Here is a 21,350-nt window from a genome sequence, read left to right as displayed (position 1 = left end):
AGTTAAAACAAGTGTTCATTCAGTATTGTTGTAATTATTACAAAATACATTTTTTTTAAATCAGCCAATTAAATCGGTATCGGCTTTTTTTGTCCTCCAATAATCGGTATCTGCGTTGAAAAATCATAATCAGTCGGCCTCTAGTCCAGACCCATGCTCCAGCACCTAGGCTATCTCTACATTAAATGACAAGTCTATTTTTGAACGGAGGCTGCACCAAAATAGGAATGTTAGCTATTTGGCATCATGAGGTACCACATTAGAAAAAGAAAGCGTAGTCAACCACCCACCGCAGGAGACTGGGGGAATGTTACACTTTCCTGGATACACAATCATCATTGTAGGGATATTGATACGCACCGGACATACATTTATTGGATCTCAGCGGCAAAGATTGGATTATTTTACGGACTGAAAAACCTTATTGAAGTTTTAGTTCACATGTTTCAGCGCTTGTTTTATCAGAGTGGCTGAAGACTCAAGGTGAGCAAATCATTGCTGAAGTTGAACTAACCCCGTTCCCAGTTTAAATAACCTAAAAGGACATTCAATTTGCAATCCCTGATCAACATCATTTCTAATTTAATAAGGCATGAGTCATATATTTTTGAATGGGAATCGAGTGTCGTCATTTTAGAGGAGTCCTGTTTATTAATGTGCTTTATGTTTGTGGTGGCAGTTTTACCTTCCCCAAAAAGTATGTTTTCATGACTTATTTACATAATTACAATGAGCAACTTTGTTGGTCCGAAAATACTGTCAGTAAAACGTTTTTGCCGACTATCTAGCCTACACAATACACAAAACCAACGACATAAAACATGTTAGATCAATTTGCATTGGCTAATGGTATTGGCAAGTTTATTAAACAATATAGAACAAAGAAGCGTTTCCTTCAGTTGTGGTGCCCTATCAAAACAGTTTTATCCCTCTACGCTTCTACAAATGGCAATGGACAGAGACGCGGCCCGACAGCTGAGGTTATTTTGGGTACAGGCAGCTCAGGGGAGTGAGGTGACAAAGATGGCAAATGTCACCCTTTCAAAGACACATATCTGTTCTATTTAACCGTGTTAAAACCTAATTTGTCCCAATCTGGCAGTGCGTTGATGTCAGTTTACCTTCGTCAACCTATATTCACCCTCTCAAAAAAACAGCCAAAAGTTTGTTGAATTTCCATGTGTTATCACTCTGCTTTCAACCTTCTAAAAGCACAACCAAATTTCAATGGAAAAACAATTTTTGGTTTAGTTGTCACCAAATGTCTATCACTGCGCTTTCAATCATTTAAAAGCAAAGTTAAAATGGGAATTCAATGTCAGATAGGTTATTTTTTATATAACAGATGAATGTGTTATCACTGTGGTTAATCTAATAGCAGAACCAAATGACCTGGATTGCAATTGAGATTAGACGAAATTAAAAGTACATAATGCTAGTATGTATCACAATGAAGTGTGAGATTCTGCGCATATTATTACAGAAATTGTGACCTATGCATGTTATCTTGAACATGCACGCTTTATATGATTACATTAGAAGAAATGTATAGTTGAATTACATTAGTTTGTAAAATGGCCTTAACTTTAGGCTATTTATCGGATTACAAAAGTCATTTTGAATTGTGTTTGGTTGACAATGCAACCAAATATCAACATTTAAAGGAGATCTATCTAGTGCTTGGAAAGTTTCATTTGAGCCAATGGCTTAATCCCATTCTTGAACTTGTATTTTTTGTTGAGTTGGAGATGTAAATGCAACATATCATTTGTTAACTTTAATAGTTGATAGGATATCTATTATAGGGTATTTATTGTATTTCAAAAGTGATATTGTTTCAAGTTTCACATTTTGATGGTACTATGTACAGGATACACGTGGTAAGCATCATCCAACTAAATGCTTACTTGCAGGTTCCTTCTCGACAATGCAACAACAATAAGAAATATTAAAAGATAAGAATAGGAACATAAAGTAAATGGTTCAGTAGAATAGAATAAACATTTTAGTATAATACAGGAAGGTACAATTTATAGTCCAATATTTATACATGACTTGTATCAGAGAAAAGGGGGATTTGCAAGTGTTTAAATTGTGCAATAGTACATATGAGTCTGGTAACAGCAATTGTGATGTGTGTATATAACAGTGTTTTGTGTCCGTGTCTGTGTGTGTGTGTGTGTGTGTGTGTGTGTGTGTGTGTGTGTGTGTGTGTGTGTGTGTGTGTGTGTGTGCGTATATCCACGCAGCCTAAAATATTATTTTATTTTATTTTAAAAGTTATTTTTCCTCATCAATCTACACACAATACCCCATAATGACAAAATAAAAACAGGTTTCTAGAAATTCTTGCTAACTTAAAAACTGAAATATCACATTTACATAAGTATTCAGACCCTTTAATCAGTACTTTGTTGAAGCACCTTTGGCAGAGATTACAGCCTCAACACTTCTTGGGTATGACGCTACAAGCTTGGCACACCTATATTTGGGGAGTTTCTCCCATTCTTCTCTGCAGATCTGTCAGGTTGGATGGGGAGCGTTGCTGCACAGCTATTTTTTGGTCTCTCCAGAGATGTTCGATCGGGTTTAAGTCCGGACTCTGGCTGGGCCACTCAAGGACATTCAGAGACTTGTCCCGAAGCCAATCGTGCATTGTCTTGGCTGTGTGCTTAGGGTCGTTGTCCTGTTGGAAGGTGAACCTTCGGCCCAGTCTGAGGGCCTGAGTGCTCTGGTGCAGGATTTCATCAAGGATCTTTCTGTACCCTGCTCTATTCATCTTTACCTTGATCCTGACTAGTCTCCAAGTTCCTGCCGCTGAAAAACATCCCCACAGCATGATGCTGCCACCACCATGCTTCACTGTAGGTATGGTGCCAGGTTTCCTCCAGACGGGATCCTTGGCATTCAGGCCAAAGAGTTCAATTTTGGTTTCATCAGACCAGAGAATCTTGTTTCTCATGGTCTGAGATTCGTTAGGTGCCTTTTGGCTTACTCCAAGTGGGCTGTCATGGGCCTCTTACTGGGGAGTGGTTCTGTCTGGCCATTCTACCATAAAGGCCTGATTGGTGGAGTGCGGCAGAGATGGGTGTCCTTCTGGAAGTTTCTCCCATCTCCACAGAGGAACTCAAGTGCTCTGTCAGAGTGACCATTGGGTTCTTGGTCATTCTCATAATCGCACATTGGTAATACTCAGTGAAAACGTCATAGGTAAGCAGGGCTGGTCTTGGTTAAAACCCTGGATGGTCTCTCGAGTGGCGTAGCTGTCTAAAGCACTGCACTGCATCGCAGTGTTGCGGCAGCGTCACTACAGCCTGGGGTTCTTTACTTGGCTCATCACGCTCTAGCTACTCCTTGTGGCTGGCTGGGCGCCTGGAGGCTGACTTCGGTCGTCAGTTGAACAGTTTTCCTCCGACAAATTGGTACGGCTGGCTTCCGGGTTAAGTGTGCAGGTGTTAAGAAGCGAGGCTTGGCGGGTCATGTTTCGGAGGACGCATGACCTCTCCTGAGCCCGTTGGGGAGTTGCAGCGATGAGACAAGATTGCAATTGGATATCACGAAATTGGGGTGGAAAAGGGGGGAAAATTACAACATCAAATAGAAAATAAAACCCTAAATGGTAGACCAAAGGGTAGTGCTATATAGATATATTCTCCAGCAGTAGGTGCTGCTCAACCTATAGTTTTTTATTCTGATAGTGGATATAACGTTGAAGAGCTGAAGTTGTTTTTAAGGTACAAATTTAACATATGTTCATGTGAATATTCAAAAATCCATATAAAGACAATATGTGCATTGTCCCAGCAGTGGTGTTTCCACCAAACGGACTTCTTGCAGATAAAAGTCAGTGCTTAATGACTTTTGAGTTTTCATGTAAGTTAAGTTCATTGTGTTTCCATCACATTTCAACTCTACCGATAGTTTTGGCGCAAAAACGTTTGTGTTAAATAGCAAATGTGCCTACTCTGGTCTTGGCATGTACGCTCCAGCCAACAGCTCCAAGATGCAGTGCGGGTTGCTGTGCAGGTTGGCTAGTCTACATGATGAGATTATGATAGATAAAATGCGAGAATATTTTTATCTGTCAAACGGCAGCCAAGCATCGATTATGTCACCAGAATAAGATCCTCAATATTTATTGGAAAGGAGCATCAAGCTCATCACCGTACACTTTCACCACCCTGTGAAGTTCATCACAATTTATGTCTTCTGTCGCCTAATAAACTGCATGGTTTCCAGAGTCGTAGTGGGAGGATCACACACCATATTATCACGTGACTCTAAAGTTTACTTCAGTATGATGGTTATTATATCAATATTTGTGCATAAAGGCATTTCCACTGCCATTTCTCGCAAAATAAATTTTAGTCACAAAAAGATCCCACCATGTCCAACGAACAAATTATCTGCCAGCATTTGTACAATTGTACCGAAAAGTCCTGTTTCCATCACAGCTGTCGTGATTTCTTTTCATACCGTATGACTTTACTAAAATGAAAACTGTGGATAGAAAAGTCATTTATGTTGAAATTCGGTTACCATGATAACATAATCATGTGCTTGAAATTTCACCCTCAAAACAACAGCTTATGATGATTACTTTTTTGTTGTTGACAAATTACGTTGAAAAAAATGTTATTCAACCAGTTTGTGCCCAGTGGGAATCCAACTGCTCCCCTTTCGATGCACCTTTATATGGAAGTGTGTACTGTAGGTGTTATTTGACCTTGATAGTGATAGGGGTCTGGTTGATGGCCTACGTCACACTGCAATCGTGTTCCTCAAGTCTGGTCCTGGGGACTCAAGTGGTATAAACTTTTTTCAATGACTTGATGATTAGGCTACTAATAAAGTTTAATCAGGTATGTTAGTGCTGGACTTGTAAACCCTGTGGGTTTCTGTTACTGTAATTTAATTATGCCAATGTGCTTTCATCAATTGAAAACCCTTAATCTATTTTATGAGAATTTATAATATTCTTGTTTGCATAAAATAGACGCAGACCAGTCTTTCAATAATAGGTAACAAAATTTATTCTCGGAGCGCGCTGACACTTAACCACGAGCAACAGTTTATATACAGATCATGACGTCATTTCATTGCTTTAACAGAATCCCCTCCTCTCGACCGGGACAAAGTGAGGTGAAAAGTTCATTCTAACTTACTAACACACTCCCAGATAACTTTTGACCCCTCAACATTATCGATCACCACTGAGCTGACAGTGCTAATTAACAGAAAACTTAGGAATGCACTCACTGTCTTCTCTAACAACCCAGAGCTAAGTTTCTGTAGGGTCAACCATAGGCTAACGACCTTATGTGTTTACACAGTCCCCAACCCATTCGTTTCTTCCTAGTTGGAATGATGTTCATTAACTTTAATTACTCCTTGTCCGTGTCACACAATCCCTTCTTATGAACTCATATTGTTAATCAGATATAATAAAACAGAGTATAAGTTTTACTTAGTTACAGTTCCATTTAAAATGATTTGTTCAGTCATTTAATCATAATTTTCCCAACAATCCACCCTCAAAATGACTTAACAACTCATACCGTCATTAAACACTACATGGAAATATCAATGATATACTAGAAGAAGACAACCAATACATGTATGTACATAATCAACTTCAATGACTGTTCTAATCTACATCAGAATCTTAATTCTACTCATCAGGATTGTCTGTTAATCTTCATGAAAAAACAATCTATACATTGAAACAAGAAAACATCTACATTTCCTAAACATCAAATATGGTCTCCTCGCGAGTGAAAGGATCCGGATTCTTCTATTACGTCCATGCCATGTATTTTGTATTCAACTGGTCAGAGTTTAGGATTGGTCCATATATCACCATCTGAAGTGTCATTGATTTCTCCAGAGTCCTGGAAATGATAACTTTCATACAGGCAATCAACCACATCCGCACAAAACTAACACAGTCACACAGGTGAAGGTAGCCCATAACACAGTAATCATAACATTTTTCCATCTTCCAAACACACTGTCAACCCAATTAGTCAGAAAAGTATCCACCCCTGAGTTTACTGCCAACTCGTGAACTAGGGTGTGTAAACCAGACAAGGCCTTGGTCACTGATCCATCCTAATTGTACCCTCGGAGTCCAGATTACCTCCATACACTCCTCCCACCCTTTTCAGCCAGCAAACATCCAAGACTATTCTATTCTGCCAAACCATTCATTACATCTCTGATATAATTGGTGAAGCGCTGTGGATTTTTAATAGATATAATTGATCCAATCCACATACTCATTGAGAGTGGACCACCAAAAAATACTTGACTCTAATCCTGCCAGGATCTAATTTATAGCTTTGATCTCATCTGCCACCCTTGGAACCGCAATGTTATTAATACAAACCCTATCATCAAAAGACCCAGACGGAGTACTTATTTTCTCCCGTTTAGTCAACATCATATCATGGTGTTGAATGAGTATGAAAGACATTCTCAAATGTACCAGTGCACACACCCCTGTTCAATTAGCCAGTAATACTCGGCCATCACGTCATTCCCCCCACACAACCAACAGATGTGAGCCCTGGGCCTCCTTATCTTACTGAAATCCCCAGATCTCAACCAGCCTGCCAAATCACTCATTGGTCGCATCAGAAGTAACATTATCTGTCCTATTGCAATACTGATTTTCCCCCACATATTTCCCAGAAGTACTATACTGAATCAAACAGTAAACAGTCTCCCTTTGCCTCTGTGAAAGGAGGAAGCTCAGATTTCAGAGGAACATGTGGATATAAATAGTGCAAATCCATACAACTTATTATCTGGCTTTCCTGCTTCCATGAATAGCTTTACCATACAGGCTGTTCCCTTAGGTGAATAATTCCATTTCTGAACTATCCACACCGGCTCTTGGCTCTGGACAACTCCACAGTCAGTATCTGCTTTGAGGCTCTGCTTGTATTCGGCTGACTATAGAGCAATCAGCTGCTCTAACTTTTTCTACCTGGAATGCACTAGGTTATCAACTGAAATCCTTACTTTCACTACACTCCATCTCCTTCCATGCTGGGTATGTAGATTTATGTAGCCCTCTCACATGATGTGAGCTATAACCTGTTTCCATGAACTACACAGAGACTTGCATAGATGTCTTCCATAATAGCTACTCTTAGTCCTGAACTGCCAAGGAGTCAGAGGCACCACTTGGGCTACATAGAACTCCACTGAGAGATCCTTCCCTATCCTACTCTCACTTCCTGTTTATCCAGATCAAGTGATCTCTTATGCTTGGTTAATACTAATTCCTCCTTGTTTAACTATGTCAATATTACCCTCTGGCCTTCTCGGGTTCATGCTGTAGGAATATGGTCAGGAATAAGGTCTCCCAACCATACAGTTTAGGATGGACAGCTCACCTATAAAGCCCCACCCTCTTCCAGAAAACACATCATTTGCAAGATTCAGACACATTTTCACTTCTATGAACAAGAACAGAGAGGAAATGACAGGTAAGGTAATCTTCATTCGAGAGATGGCCCCCAGAATTATGTTAATTCCAGTTCTCCTCTCGAACACTGTTATTGTTCGACAGTGTCAATGTGTCTTACCCTCCCGCAGTGTGATATGAATCCAGGTAGTTCTTTCAGCTAGCTGTCCCCAGGAGTCCTTGGTATGGTCCCCCCAACAGGCCTCAGGGACTGGATTGAGTGACTTCACCTGTAATTCACCTGTAGTGCATAAAATCTTGGACATACAGGTTTGGTTAACAAACAGTTTCTCATTTGTTCTATCTGATTATATCTTTAACTTCTATACCTACTTGTTAGCTATTTTTTAAATTTTTATTGTTTATTATCCAGTAGTCACATCCTGTCCTAGAACACAATTTACCCATCCCCCTTTGTTACCTGGCTCTGCCCAGGTAACAACCTTGCCTACTCTAAACAATGACTTTGGTAAGATTAGTAAATTATCCTTATGTCTGACATGTAGGAGCCCCTTTCATTTTCCACATGTCCAATTCTCCCTTGGGCGTCCATTCATGTCAATACTGTACCAATTCTCTGTCAAGTGTCTTATCTACTTTAAGAAGTATCTGTGATACTTATATATTTTCATAAATATATATATTTACCGATTTAAACAGTACCCTTTTCTCTCCTATCTCTCAAATACCACTAAGCTTCTCACTGTTTGATTTTATCTAAAATAATTGATTTTAGAAAAAAACATGTCTATGAGTGGCAATCTCTAAAGTCCTTACATTTCCTTTATCAATCTATCTTAATCCTAACAATAATCCTAAATCATCACAGATGTCCTATATTCCTGTTAAATGTAATACTATTTAAAAAACCTCCTAATAGTCAAACAAAGCCAAAACAAATGCTAACCATATCAAAATCCTTCCTACACTTACAAGCTCTTTCCTTCAGGGATCCTCACTATTCTATCTGACAATAACATTAATTGAATATATGTTGCATAGTGTGGAATACTTTATCCACAGTAATTTATCACCCCTAAGAACTTAAACTTATTTTGCTATGTAATTCCCTGCCCTATTGGCTTAATATATCTCCTATCCAAACCTCAATGAATCTTATCTCCCCCTATTTATTCTCAATGATAAATAGGATTTTTTTTCTCTGTTGTAATACCAAATCAATAATAGCCAATTCAAAAACTTCACAGCTAATGTTGTAAAACAGAATCCTGAACCACTTTCTCATTTGCGGTTCAAACAATAATTATAACCCCAAACTAAAACTCCATTATAATTAATTTACCTTAAAACTAGTAAGCCAAATGACCACAAATTAATTATACAAATGGCTCTCCCCTGAGGCTGATCAGACCCCAAAAGATAGCCATGATAAGGTCAATAGGTCATACCACCCTTTTATAGTCATGTTCCATACTACATTAGACATATTAAAGAAACCTTTATCCTTAAAATCAAAAAAATTCACTTGTGTAATTAAAACTCATAAAATAAAAACTCATAAAGTTCCATATGTGAGCTTGCCTCTTTAAAATACCTTTGCACTAAAACAAATAGTCCTAACAAATGTTTTATGTGTATATATTTGCAAACCTTAATGAATAAACAATACTTCCAGGCCTTTTTCAATTTGGTCGTTTATGGCCTCAATCTCACCCACTCTCCCCAAGATTATAATCCCAGGAAACATCTAAAAGTGAGCCACCTAAACATCAATTTTCCCAGAAGAACACAACACACCTAACTAGCATTCACTATGCTACTTCGATTCAGAAACTCAAAAGTGAACTATAAACTAAACCTAATGATAATTCCCCTTTAACTCAAATCATTAACCATAAATTTTAAACAACGCCAATGTACATGTTTACTTAAATGAACATGCTACCCTTAGATACAATTAACCTGATAACATTATTATCCAATGTATTACTTTTTCCCTCTGCCACAAATGTTGTACATTTCTCAGTGTAAGAAATCCGTAATTTAATCCCAGATATTTAATAAAAATGTAAACGTATTTTCCCTTGGCTCCTTCAACTTACATATTTTAGATAACTTCCATCCGTCCCGGTATAAAGAATCCTACTTAAACACACCAGAACAAATGCTTAATTAAGTTAAATCAACTCCTAGAATAAACAATCATCAGTAACCAAATAAACAAAACACTTTTATCAGCAAAAAACAAACTATACAAAAACTCACTACTATAATGCTTCAGGTGACAAAATTACCCAGAGACTCACGTTTACATCTCAATAAAACAAAACACCTTCTGCATGTTCCTCAAGAAAAAACAACTTGCCCCTGTTACAGATGTCTACGAATCAGGGGAAAAGCTCAAATAACCAAATTCAACCTAGCTAATTTCCCAAAACATATGCAATTGTTTTTTACTATAGAGGTTGCTTTTCAACATTAATACCCTAACATTGTTCCACATAATGGAAACAGTGCTCAAATTCACTGGTGTTACATAAACAATCAAACCAGGAATCAATAACCATCAGAATCCATTATTACTATGTTTTACGATTCAGACATTCAATCTCCCTTTCTCATACCCTAATACAGACCAAATAAACGACACAAATTAATGATGCCCACCTAGCGAATCAGCTGCTAGTTTTTAGCATCTTTCCTGACGACTTACATACTACTTTTAAAAATGTATTTGGACATTTTTAGCAACTTCTGAAAAGTGACTCAAAACAATAATGCACGCATTTTCCTTCTAAAAGACACCATTTTCTCCGTTACCCCCAGTCACGACATCATTTCCGTGGCGACAAGTGCCTTGCGAGTGATGTCATCAACAAGCGCTCAACCTCGACCCAATCCGCAACGACTTTCAATGAATTGTAAATAATTGTTGGCTGTCTGCAGCAACAGTAGTACGGGTTCGATAAACCAAACCTAATTTATCACATCTGTTCAATCTTGAATTATAATTTACAACATCAACCAACATCTCTAAATTCGCTAATTTTATAAAAACATTTCGATGAGCACAAATCTATCGTAATTGTCTCCTCGTTTTTATTTAGAATTAATTTGATTTAAGTAACTGTCTCGTCTTTGATTTAGCATTTTAATTACGACTCCATTCCCAATACATTATTCAAACAGATCATTTAGTGAACTGACATCGTCTTGCATCGCTTCGTCCTTATTTTAAGTTGAATGAATTAGTCTTTCAATTTGAACCAAACAAACTATTTAAAACGTTCATTTTCTATCTTATACCAATAATAGTGACTATAACTTTCTCGGCAAAACAATTAGTTTAATTACAACCAAAACCTCCGATTTTTTTTAGTTAACGCCTCGGCTGGGAACCGAACCCTGGCCTGCAGTTTGTAAGACTACTACACTCACCACTATACCACCAATGCAATGGAACTGACTGAGATTCTCCGCAAATAGACCCATTTTACAGTTGTCTGTATTTGTAGCTCCGGCATCTGGACAACAGAAAATAGCCCTAATTTAAACGCCCAAAGTTTTCCCTCAGTTAGGATTCTCATTAATCTCGCTCTCTTTGTATCTGACCCTTCTTTCTTTTTTTACCCGATTGTCGCCTCTGACCTTCCCCTCAGTTAAATTACAATATTGGTGGTGACGTTTGCAGGGATAGTTACACTCCCGGGCGAAATGTCCAATTTCGTTACAATTAAAACTTGTTCAGTCATTTAATCATAATTTTCCCAACAGTTTCCAGTACCAGAATCGAAGAACAGTATGACACCAAATAATCAAAATATTACACTTCAGTAGGCTAGTGTAACTCGTAGGCAAAAAACCTAGCTATGAAATATGCACTGTAGCCTACTTCCAACAACAACAAAAAGTATATTTGGAAAGAATGCTGTGGCGATTTTAGCATGAACATCTTGGTGGGGAAAACTAACATTTTTAGGGGATACATGCCAGCAAAGCCACTACACAACACAACACTAAACAATACATTAATTGCACGATGATGGTGAGAAACGTTGCCCAAAAAACTGTTAGGGCCTATATAAAGCTGTCCCAACAGCAAAGCTTTCTTTTCAGCACCATAGAGTGAGTCCTTACCACCACTACACCTGGCAATCAGCAGAGCCTTGTCTGGCAGCGAAACAGTTCATTCAGCCTCATTTACTGCCTTTTAAAATAACATAGCTGATATGGCCGACTTGCTTAAACAAATGTGATTTCCACTGAGATGTGCAAACTATGGCATAAGGGAATGACAAGCGCATAAGAGGCAATCCGTAATTTTGATTAAGACATTGATGAGCAAGCTAGGATGGACGTATTCAATACAACTATTTGTTCAGCACTTTCGAAATGTACAGTGACAGAATTCAGAACATGGGCCATTCTTACAGTATTCTCCCTGTAAGCCAAGTCAGAACCGTAGGATAAGGGGGCATATAAGCAGACAATAAAATCTCTTACAATATTTGATAATTACATTTATCTAAAACAGGCTATAGGCTACATGTGCACCACCAAGTCAGAACAGTAGGCTAAATTATGAGGGAGAAAGGGACCAAATTATTAGGGTGAAGCGCATGGGCTACCAACAGCTTACTACACAACATAGACTTACTATTCCTGTCTTAGCCACATTATACATATCTCCCTGGCATATTACATCATTTATGCAGCAGCATACAAGACATTTTTGGACTTACCTTGTTGTGTTGTGCCCACTTGAACAGGAAGGTGGCGCAGGAAGGTGGTGTTTTTAGAGAGGTCGATTTTTAAAAGTAGAAGTTCAAATTGTTTGGGTACAGACCTGGATAGTAAGACAGAACTCTGCAGGCTGTCTTTGCAGTAAATTGCAACACCGCCCCCTTTGGCCGTTCTATCTTGTCTGAAAATGTTGTAGTTAGGGATGAAAATGTCAGAATTTTTGTTGGTCTTCCTAAGCCAGGATTCAGACATGGCTAGAACATCCGGGTTGGCAGAGTGTGCTAAAGCAGTGAATAAAACAAACTTAGGGAAGAGGCTTCTAATGTTAACATGCATGAAACCAAGGCTATTACAGTTACAGAAGTCATCAAAAGAGAGCACCTGGGGAAGAGGAGTGGAGCTAGGCACTGCAGGGCCTGGATTCACCTCTACAACACCAGAGGAACAGAGGAGGAGTAGGATACGGTTACGGCTAAAAGTTATGAGAATTGGTCATCTAGAACGTCTGGAACAAAGAGTAAAAGGAGGTTTCTGGGGGCGATAAAATAGCTTCAAGGTATACTGTACAGACAAAGGTATGGTAGGATGTGAATACAGTGGAGGTAAACCTAGGTATTGAGTGATGATGAGTGAGATATTGTCTCTTGAAACATCCTTGAAACCAGGTGATGTCATCGCATGTGTGGGTGGTGGAACTGAAAGGTTGGATACGGTATAGTGAGCAGGGCTAGAGGCTCTACAGTGAAATAAGCCAATAAACACTATCCAGAACAGCAATGGACAAGGCATATTGACATTAAGGAGAGGCATGCTTAGTCGAGTGATCATAGGGGTCCAGTGAGTAGTGAGGTTGGTTGGGGTCACGGCGATTCAGATATATATATATATTTTAGATTTTAGGTAACCACCCTTTGCCTTGATGACAGCTTTGCACACTCTTGGCATTCTTTCAACCAGCCTCACCTGGAATGCTTTTCCAACAGTCTTGAAGGAGTTCCCACATATGCTGAGCACTTGTTGCCTGCTTTTCTGTCACTCTGCGGTCCAACTCATTACAAACCATCTCAATTGGGTTGAGGTCAGGTGATTGTGGAGGCCAGGTTATCTGATACAGCACTCCATCACTTGCCTTCTTGGTCAAATAGCCCATACACAGCCTGGAGGTGTGTTGGTTTATAGTCCCACTAAGCACAAACCAGATGGAATGGCGTATCACTGCAAAATGCTGTGGTAGCCATGCTGGTTATGTGTGCCTTGAATTCTAAATAAATCACAGACAGTGTCACCAGAAAAGCACCATGACACCTCCTCCTCCATGCTTCACGGTGTGAACTACACATGCAGAGATCATCCATTCACCTACCCTGCGTCTCAAAAAGACATGCCAAATTTGGACTCTTCTCTTGTCTCCTCTTGTCTAATGTCCATTGCTCGTGTTTCTTGGCCCAAGCAAGTCTCTTCTTATTATTGGTGTGCTTTAGTAGTGGTTTCTTTGCAGTATTTTGACAATGAAGGCCTGATTTACAAGTCTCCTCTGAACAGTTAATTTTGAGATGTGTCTGTTCCTTGAACTCTGTGAAGCATTTATTTGGGCTGCAATTTCTGAGGCTGGTAACTCTAATGAACTTGTCCTCTGCATCAGAAGTAACTCTGGGTCCTCTTGAGAGCCAGTTTCATCATAGTGCTTGATGGTTTTTGAGACTGCACTTGAGGAAACTTTAAAAGTTATTGACATTTTCCAAATTGTCTGACCTTCATGTCTTAAAGTAATGATGGACTGTCATTTCTCTTTCCTTATTTGAGCTGTTCTTGACATAATATGGACTTGGTATTTTACCAAATAGGTCTATTCTCTGCATACCACCCCTACCTTGTCACAACACAACTGATTGGCTCAAACGCATTAAGAAGGAAAGAAATTCCACAAATGAACTTATAACAAAGAACACCTGTTAAGTGAAATGCATTCCTTAAGTGAAATGCATTCCAGATGACTACCTCATGAAGCTGGTTGAGAGAATGCCAAGAGTGTGCGAAACTGTCATCGAGGCAAAGGGTGGCTAGTTTGAAGAATCTCATATACAAAATATGTTTTGATTTGTTTACACTTTTTTGGTTACTACATGATTCAATATGTGTTATTTCACAGTTTTGATGTCTTCACTGTTATTCTACAATGTAGAAAATAGTCAAAAATATTGTGTCCAAACTTTTGACTGGTACTCTATTATTTATATGTATATATTTTTGTTGTTGCCTGTTTTTCATGTTATTTTGTCATTAATACGTGACACGTATCAGTTTGCAAACATTGTAAAAAAAAATCTACTAACTAGCTAGATAGCTCGCTTACAAGACTAGTCATCCTAGCTGCGTTGTTGCTTGCGATTGGCTGTGGTCTTGTGGGGGTGGCATACAGACTCAGAGTTACCTGTCAGGCATCATTCAGGGTTTAAATGCCCCACGAGGGATTAGATGCCCCAAGAGCTCTTACTTACCTCAAGTTAGCATGAAACGCACCATCCTTTAGTGTAGCAATCAATGAAAACCTATACGCTGATCCGCTGGGGGCTTTGCCACCCCAGCCATACAGTCAATCTATCATCAATGCCTCCACTCCTATTTACAGGGTTTATCTCGTGATCTCGACAAAACAATATTTGTTATGTCGTGATCATGAGATAAATAAGTTGGGATCTCAACATAACGAGATAAATGTTTTTTTTTAAAATTAGCATGTCCTTTTTGAACCGTAGTTATCAGTCATCAATGCATATCTTACTTTTTGTTGACTTCCATGTCAGACAGACTTCACTAAAAATATCTGAGCCGTGTGTGAGACATGTTAACACATTCTTCCAAGTCCCTTGAAAACTATCTCAATTTGCAGCAATCAATTCACTCCATAGTGGCCCACTCAAACACATTATGCCTCTATGTGAGAACAAGGCTTACCAAACCTTCAAGTCATTACTTCCTGGTGTAGTGTTATTACATGATCATGTTAGGCATTAGTGTCAGGCATGAGAAGGATGAGACACTAGACGTCGTGTAGTGTCATACGTGTGTGACATTGTAGTTCAAGAGGCAAGTGATTTAAATGATTGACAACAACAATAGAAGGACATCTTACTTTTTTTGTTTTATGATCTTGATATATCTTAGTATTATTCTATAATGTATCTTACTGGATATATTACTTACTGGATATATTATTCTATACTTCTATTTTCTATACTCATGTATTGATTCCTTTCAATTGTGTGTTTCTATTCTAACTGGCATTATTTCCTTGGTAATCTAGGAACCAGTAATGGACCAGAACCTGTTTGGAGGGGCCCCCAGATTCCTCACGCGGCCCAAAGCATTTGCAGTGTGTGTGGGCAAGGATGCCACTCTAAGCTGCACCATCGTGGGCAACCCCACCCTACTGATTACCTGGGAAAAGGAGAAGCTACGTCTGACCTCCGGGGGCCGCTTCAAGACGGTGGATGATGGTAATGTCTACCGCCTCACTATCTACGATCTAACCCTGGAAGACAGCGGCCAGTACATGTGCCGGGCCAAGAACAACGTCGGGGAGGCATACGCATGTGTAACCCTTCATGTAGGCCTTCCACAGGAGATGGTGGACAGGGCCCCCGTCTTCATGGTCAAGCCTACCTCTGCACGTGTGAGCCTGGGGGGCGATGTGGTCTTCCACTGCCGGGTTGCTGCTTACCCAGAGCCCAAATTTGACTGGGATAAGGACGGGCGTTACCTAGCCGAGACAAACCGCATCAAGGTGTCCTCGGATGGCGACAGCAGCTCCCTGAGGATCCAGAGCGTGCGCAGCCTAGACAGCGGCACGTATACCTGCCGTGCCCAGAACTCGGTGGGCCGCTCGAACTCTGCCGCCGCCTTGGTCATAGACACCCAGGACTCCCGTCACCTGGGCCAGGACAAGAGCACCTCCCTCCTCTCCCACATGCAGAAGCGTAAAGAAGGGATCTCCATCTACCGCACAGCAGAGACCCGCAGCTCCTCTCACAACTCCACCACCACCTCGTCCACGGCCACCACTATGGTCACAGACGGGCTGAGCGCTCTGGGTCTGGACCACGGCAGCGCAGCACTGGTCAGCCAGCTACCCAAAAGCGTCTTCACCCGCACCTGCACGGTGACTGAGGGCAAGCATGCCAAGCTCAGCTGCTTCGTGACGGGTCACCCCAAGCCTCATATCATCTGGAGGAAGGATGGGGGGAACATCGGCGAGGGACGAAGGCACATCATGTATGAGGACCAGGCCGAGAATTTCATCCTCAAGATCCTGTACTGCAAGCAGAGCGACAACGGCCTGTACACCTGTAATGCCTCCAACATGGCTGGACAAACCTACAGCGCTGTGCTGGTGATTGTTAAAGGTAAGAAGAGCTTTTTTGAAACCTTTTGACAAGCTTGATATACAGTATGCTCACTGGTGTAGCACACGCCTCCACAGCCCTCGTGGTTGGGGTTACCCCGGAGGTCGGGCCCCCCAGATAGCATATGAACACGTCATAAGCCATGATTTCATTTTTTGGAGTGATGGGAAATTAGCTTTAAAACTTCATATTTTTCTCTCAGCCTCATGGCAAAATGTGTAAAATAGCACGAGATTAGCTATTAAACGGATTTGTTTTGGTCTATACCCCATTGCAAAAAAAAGTACAATGTTTTTGTTTTCTTTTTTTTTTGCAATGGGGGGGACCTTAGCTGACAAGGTACAAATCTGTCGTTCTGCCCCTGAACAGGCAGTTAACCCACTGTTCCTAGGCCCTCATTAAAAATAAAAGTTTGTTATTAACTGACTTGCCTAGTTAAATAAAGGTTAATTTAAAAAAATGTAAAATAGTGAATTTACTCTATGCATGATAATAGAAATTTCTCCATTCTAAAATAAAATGTTTAGCATTAGTTTTTACATATCTCACATTGCCATACTCCCAAATCTAGTTCATCACTTGGCTGCTGAGGAAAAAGTGAGGGTAGTTTTTCCATAAAATGATACATAAAATGATTAATGTAGGGAGATAACTGTAAGATTAACTCGCATGGCTCTATATGAATTGCTGATACTGGACTAGTATATATATTGTAAATATATATATTTTTTAAATATAGCTGAAATTAATCTCGTCAAATCTGTCTACACCAATGACTGTATATATGAATGGACAAAACCATCGATCATGTGACATTCATATGTGAAGACACAATAGCGCATTTAAGATGGCGTTTTATGGAGACATAACATGCGCAGTTTGAGCTACTGCAGGTAGTGGCGTCGCAGGCAAACTCAGTTTTGCCACTTTTCATTGAGTTAGATTGGCAACAAAGATTGCCATTTCCCCATTCACTATAACGGGAATCCTGTTTTCTGCTAACAATGCTTGCAGTACCGTGGTCAGCCTTGAATTTCATGACTTGATGAGAGGGGGCAGTCGTTCTCCCCTGGTCTACACTACCAGAATTAACCAAAGTAAGCTAAAACGTTCATCTGAGCACAGTGTTACTTTTTTCCAACATACTGTAGACTTAAACTGCGCAACTAAGTGGTGGAATGCTGGCAGTGATATGAAGGAGGAGTGTTGTGTTTCATCTATTTTCTGCCGGTGATGAGTATTTCACAGTGGCTATTAGCCCACTGTTACCCCCAAACGCCAGAGCTAGGGTGACTTTCCATGAGGCACCCCTGATTGGCTAGAAGCCTGGAGCATGGATTATCAATGGCGGTTGTTAATCTCTGTCTCAATTTGACAGTGAGTGCAGAGCCCATGGCTGGCATTTGGTTGTGTCTGGTTATAATTGACGCCAGATAATGGATACTCGACATGCCTGCCTTGTTGTTTTATAGGATTTTGTCGGGGGATTTGCAAAGGAGAGGGGCTGTATCCCCCTGCCCTGTATGCACCAGTGTTCCTATTAATACCAGATAATTTGATAACCCCTCTGGGGACGCAAGAAGCAACTTTGGAAAAGGTCATAATAGAAACCTACTCAGTAGTCAAAGTCCCAGCCAAACATTCAAAACACACACGTTTAGAGGATATGATATGTGGAAAGATGAGAGCAGCACATAAAGGCTTACCCAAAATGTAAGTGAATAGGATTTCCCCAAAAGCATAAGCCACTATTTTGAACCCATTGTAAACTGCCTTGTAAACTCATTCTATAATAAAGTAAATAGGCAGTTACATCGTAGAGAACGAAAGCATTATTAAGCAGTGGTGGAAAAAGTACTCAATTGTCATACTTGAGTAAAAGTAAAGATATCAAATGTATTTATGAAGCCCTGATATCAGCTGATATCTCAATGTGCTGTACAGAAACCCAGCCTAAAACCCCAACCCAGACAGGAAGATCACGTCAGTGACTCAACCCACTCAAGATACCATTATAGAAAATGACTCAAGTAAAAGTGAAAGTCACCCAGTAAAATAATACTTGAGTAAAAGTCTAAAAGTTTTTGGTTTTAAATATACATAAGTATCAAATGTAAATGGAATTGCTAAAATGTACTTAAGTATCAAAAGTAAAAGTATAAACAATTTCAAATTCCTTATATTAAGCAAACCAGGCGGCACAATTATTTTGTACATTTTTTTAACGGATAACCAGGGGCACACTCCAACACCAATTTACAAACAAAACAATTGTGTTTAGTGAGTCCACCAGATCAGAGGCACTAGGAATGACCAGGGATGTTCTCCTGATAAGTGTGTGAATTGGACCATTTTCCTGTCAAAATGTAACGAGTACTTTTGGGTGTCAGGGAAAATGTATGGAGTAAAACGTACATTATTTTATTTAGGAATGTAGTGAAGTAAAAGTAAAAGTTGGCAGAAATATAAATTGTAAAGTAAAGTACAGATACCCTAAAAAGCAACATAAGTAGTACTTTCAAACATTATTTTACTTAAGTACTTTACACCAGCGTTATTAAGCCTAAATGGAGAAGATTCCTTTTGTTTCTGTAATCTGCTCTCTAACAATTGTACATGTTATTTTTATACCCTGAGTCATTTATTGGAGCCCATAGACAGTCATAAATCATGTGTGTGTATCACGTTTCTACACTTCTTTCCTGGGGTGGATTGGTTGGAGATTATTGGGTTGTCCATGGATTACAGATGAAATACATAAGTGATTGAAGCTCTACTACTGTACACATACTTGTTTAAAGGGGTGCATGGAGTGTTCAGAGATACTGTAGATGTATTAGCTCATTTAATTACTGGATGTCACTCACCTTTTGAAGATGTTTCTGTAATCTTCCTGTGTCAGAGCCCAAGGCATTGTATGGCACAGTGTATCCAAAGAAAGACACCATTGAATAGGCAAAAGCAAAAAGAGATAGACTTTTTGAGCAATTGACTTACGTATTGATGGGGTTCACCTTGGGGTCATGATAGGGGCTGGACCAAATGATTGATGTATTATAATAATTGATTATGCTTATGTTGTATTAATAGAAGGGGAAGGGCTATAAGACCCCTCCCCTACTACATTTATAGGGTCCTCGACTACAGATTAGCAATATATATGCTTTATAAGGTTTAATATTGTTCCACAGTTCTTTTCTAGTCTCTGCTTCTTATAAGAAACAGTCTGAGAGATGTGTGAGCTATTGCAGTAAAAATAGGGTGTCTGTGAGAAAGCGCCTCAAGGCTAACAGAGATTCATAGACACAGAACCCTGCAGTGGAGTAAAAGAGATAAGAGACTAGTCAGACATACCACTATAAAGCAACTTGGGGAGTGGAATATTACTGCTGAGCCCTTAGAAAACACTGGAACTAGTGTCTCTCCTGATGCATGGGCTTGGTCTCATGAGTAGAAGGTGTTGACGTAGGCAGTTACATCACTAGGGGTTGACTGCGAGCATATTAAAGCAACTTGGACCCTTTTCTATTTTGCAGAACTTCCTCGGAACCATGCGTGCTATGTTCCCGTTGTCAACTTCTGTCTGCAATTACATTAATAAATTAATGATTGAATTACTTAAAGATATTGTCTGATTGCTGATTTCACCAATAAGCAAATGATTGACGACGAACAAGGAACCTACCCCAACAGTATCTACCAATATGCATATTTTCCTCACCTTTTGAGAATTATTCTGCGCTCTTCCCATGATCCTCAGAGCCCAAGGTGCCGTTCAGGAGGAAGCTGCAGGATGTGGAGGTCCAGGAGAAGATGACGGCCATGCTGCTGTGTGAGGTGCCCGTTTCGGCTAGCCAGGCCAGCTGGTTCATGGAGGAGACACGTCTGGAGGACAGCTCCAAGTACTGCATGGAGGAGGAGGGGACCATGCGTCGCCTCACCATCCGCAATGTCACCACTAATGATGATGCAGTCTACATCTGCGAGATGAAGGAGGGGAGCCGCACCGTAGCCGAGCTCACTGTGCTGGGTACGAGAGCCATTTTCTAGTCTCTCTAGTCTTCTGACAACCTTCTGATGCATCCATTAACAGATAAAGCAACATCATCAACATTGAGATTGTCCCTACATATACTTTGATGGGAAACATGTAAGACAGAAGTTAACATTGCTTTAGTTTACAATGACATGTTGTGCAGTTTTGTTATGTAATAGGCATTACTGCATATTACTGTCAAACGATACTGTGAAAATGCTGTGAAAACATTTAACGGCGCAAAGGGGGTATCCAATTTCATTTATGACTTCTCCAGGGGACAATAACCTTGGTATTTAGTTTGCACAGTGCTAGTGCTGCAGCGTTGTAGACCACACTACACCTGCCCTTTGGTGACCCCTGTGCTTGTCACTTCCAGGGAACATCACTAAGAAGCTTCCCAGGAGGACTGTAGTGTCGGTGAGTGATACAGTGATCTTCTGCGTGGAGCTGGAGCACCCCTGTTCTGACGCCTACTGGACGCGCAACGGCGAGCGCCTGAAGCCGGACACACGGATATCCATTGCGTGCACCCTCAGACAGTACACGCTAACCATCAGCCACTGCCAGGCCGACGACTCAGGAGAGGTGGCTTTTGTGGCTGGAGACTGCAAGACCTCCACACGATTCTCAGTCGCGGGTGAGCTACAGACATAGACCTACTTGCGTAGAACACAGACTCAAACCCCCCCCCCAAAAAAAACACAGACTCAAAGCCCTTTTCCTATCACGA

At 40.2% G+C, this 21,350-nt stretch overlaps 1 protein-coding gene across 7 annotated transcripts in view; it reads left to right on the top strand.

Annotated features, from left to right (window-relative positions):
• The first annotated feature begins 269 nt into the window (after window positions 1-269).
• Window positions 270-21,350, top strand: part of LOC112227360 (obscurin-like) — a 107,303-nt gene continuing 86,222 nt past the window's right edge. For 6 of the 7 annotated variants that reach the window (XM_042307663.1, XM_042307662.1, XM_042307660.1 and 3 more), the window contains exons 1-4: window positions 272-483; window positions 15,483-16,581; window positions 20,342-20,611; window positions 20,997-21,257. In XM_042307663.1, coding sequence (XP_042163597.1) covers window positions 15,492-16,581; window positions 20,342-20,611; window positions 20,997-21,257 — 1,621 coding nt within the window. In that variant the 5' untranslated portion in view covers window positions 272-483; window positions 15,483-15,491. Of the gene's footprint in view, window positions 484-15,482; window positions 16,582-20,341; window positions 20,612-20,996; window positions 21,258-21,350 lie in introns of all 7 variants that reach the window. The other variant, XM_042307664.1, reaches the window with a different exon arrangement.

Source organism: Oncorhynchus tshawytscha, linkage group LG28 (genome assembly GCF_018296145.1).
Source record: "Oncorhynchus tshawytscha isolate Ot180627B linkage group LG28, Otsh_v2.0, whole genome shotgun sequence".
NCBI lineage: Eukaryota > Metazoa > Chordata > Actinopteri > Salmoniformes > Salmonidae > Oncorhynchus > Oncorhynchus tshawytscha.
This window is presented reverse-complemented; position numbering and strand designations above follow the sequence as displayed.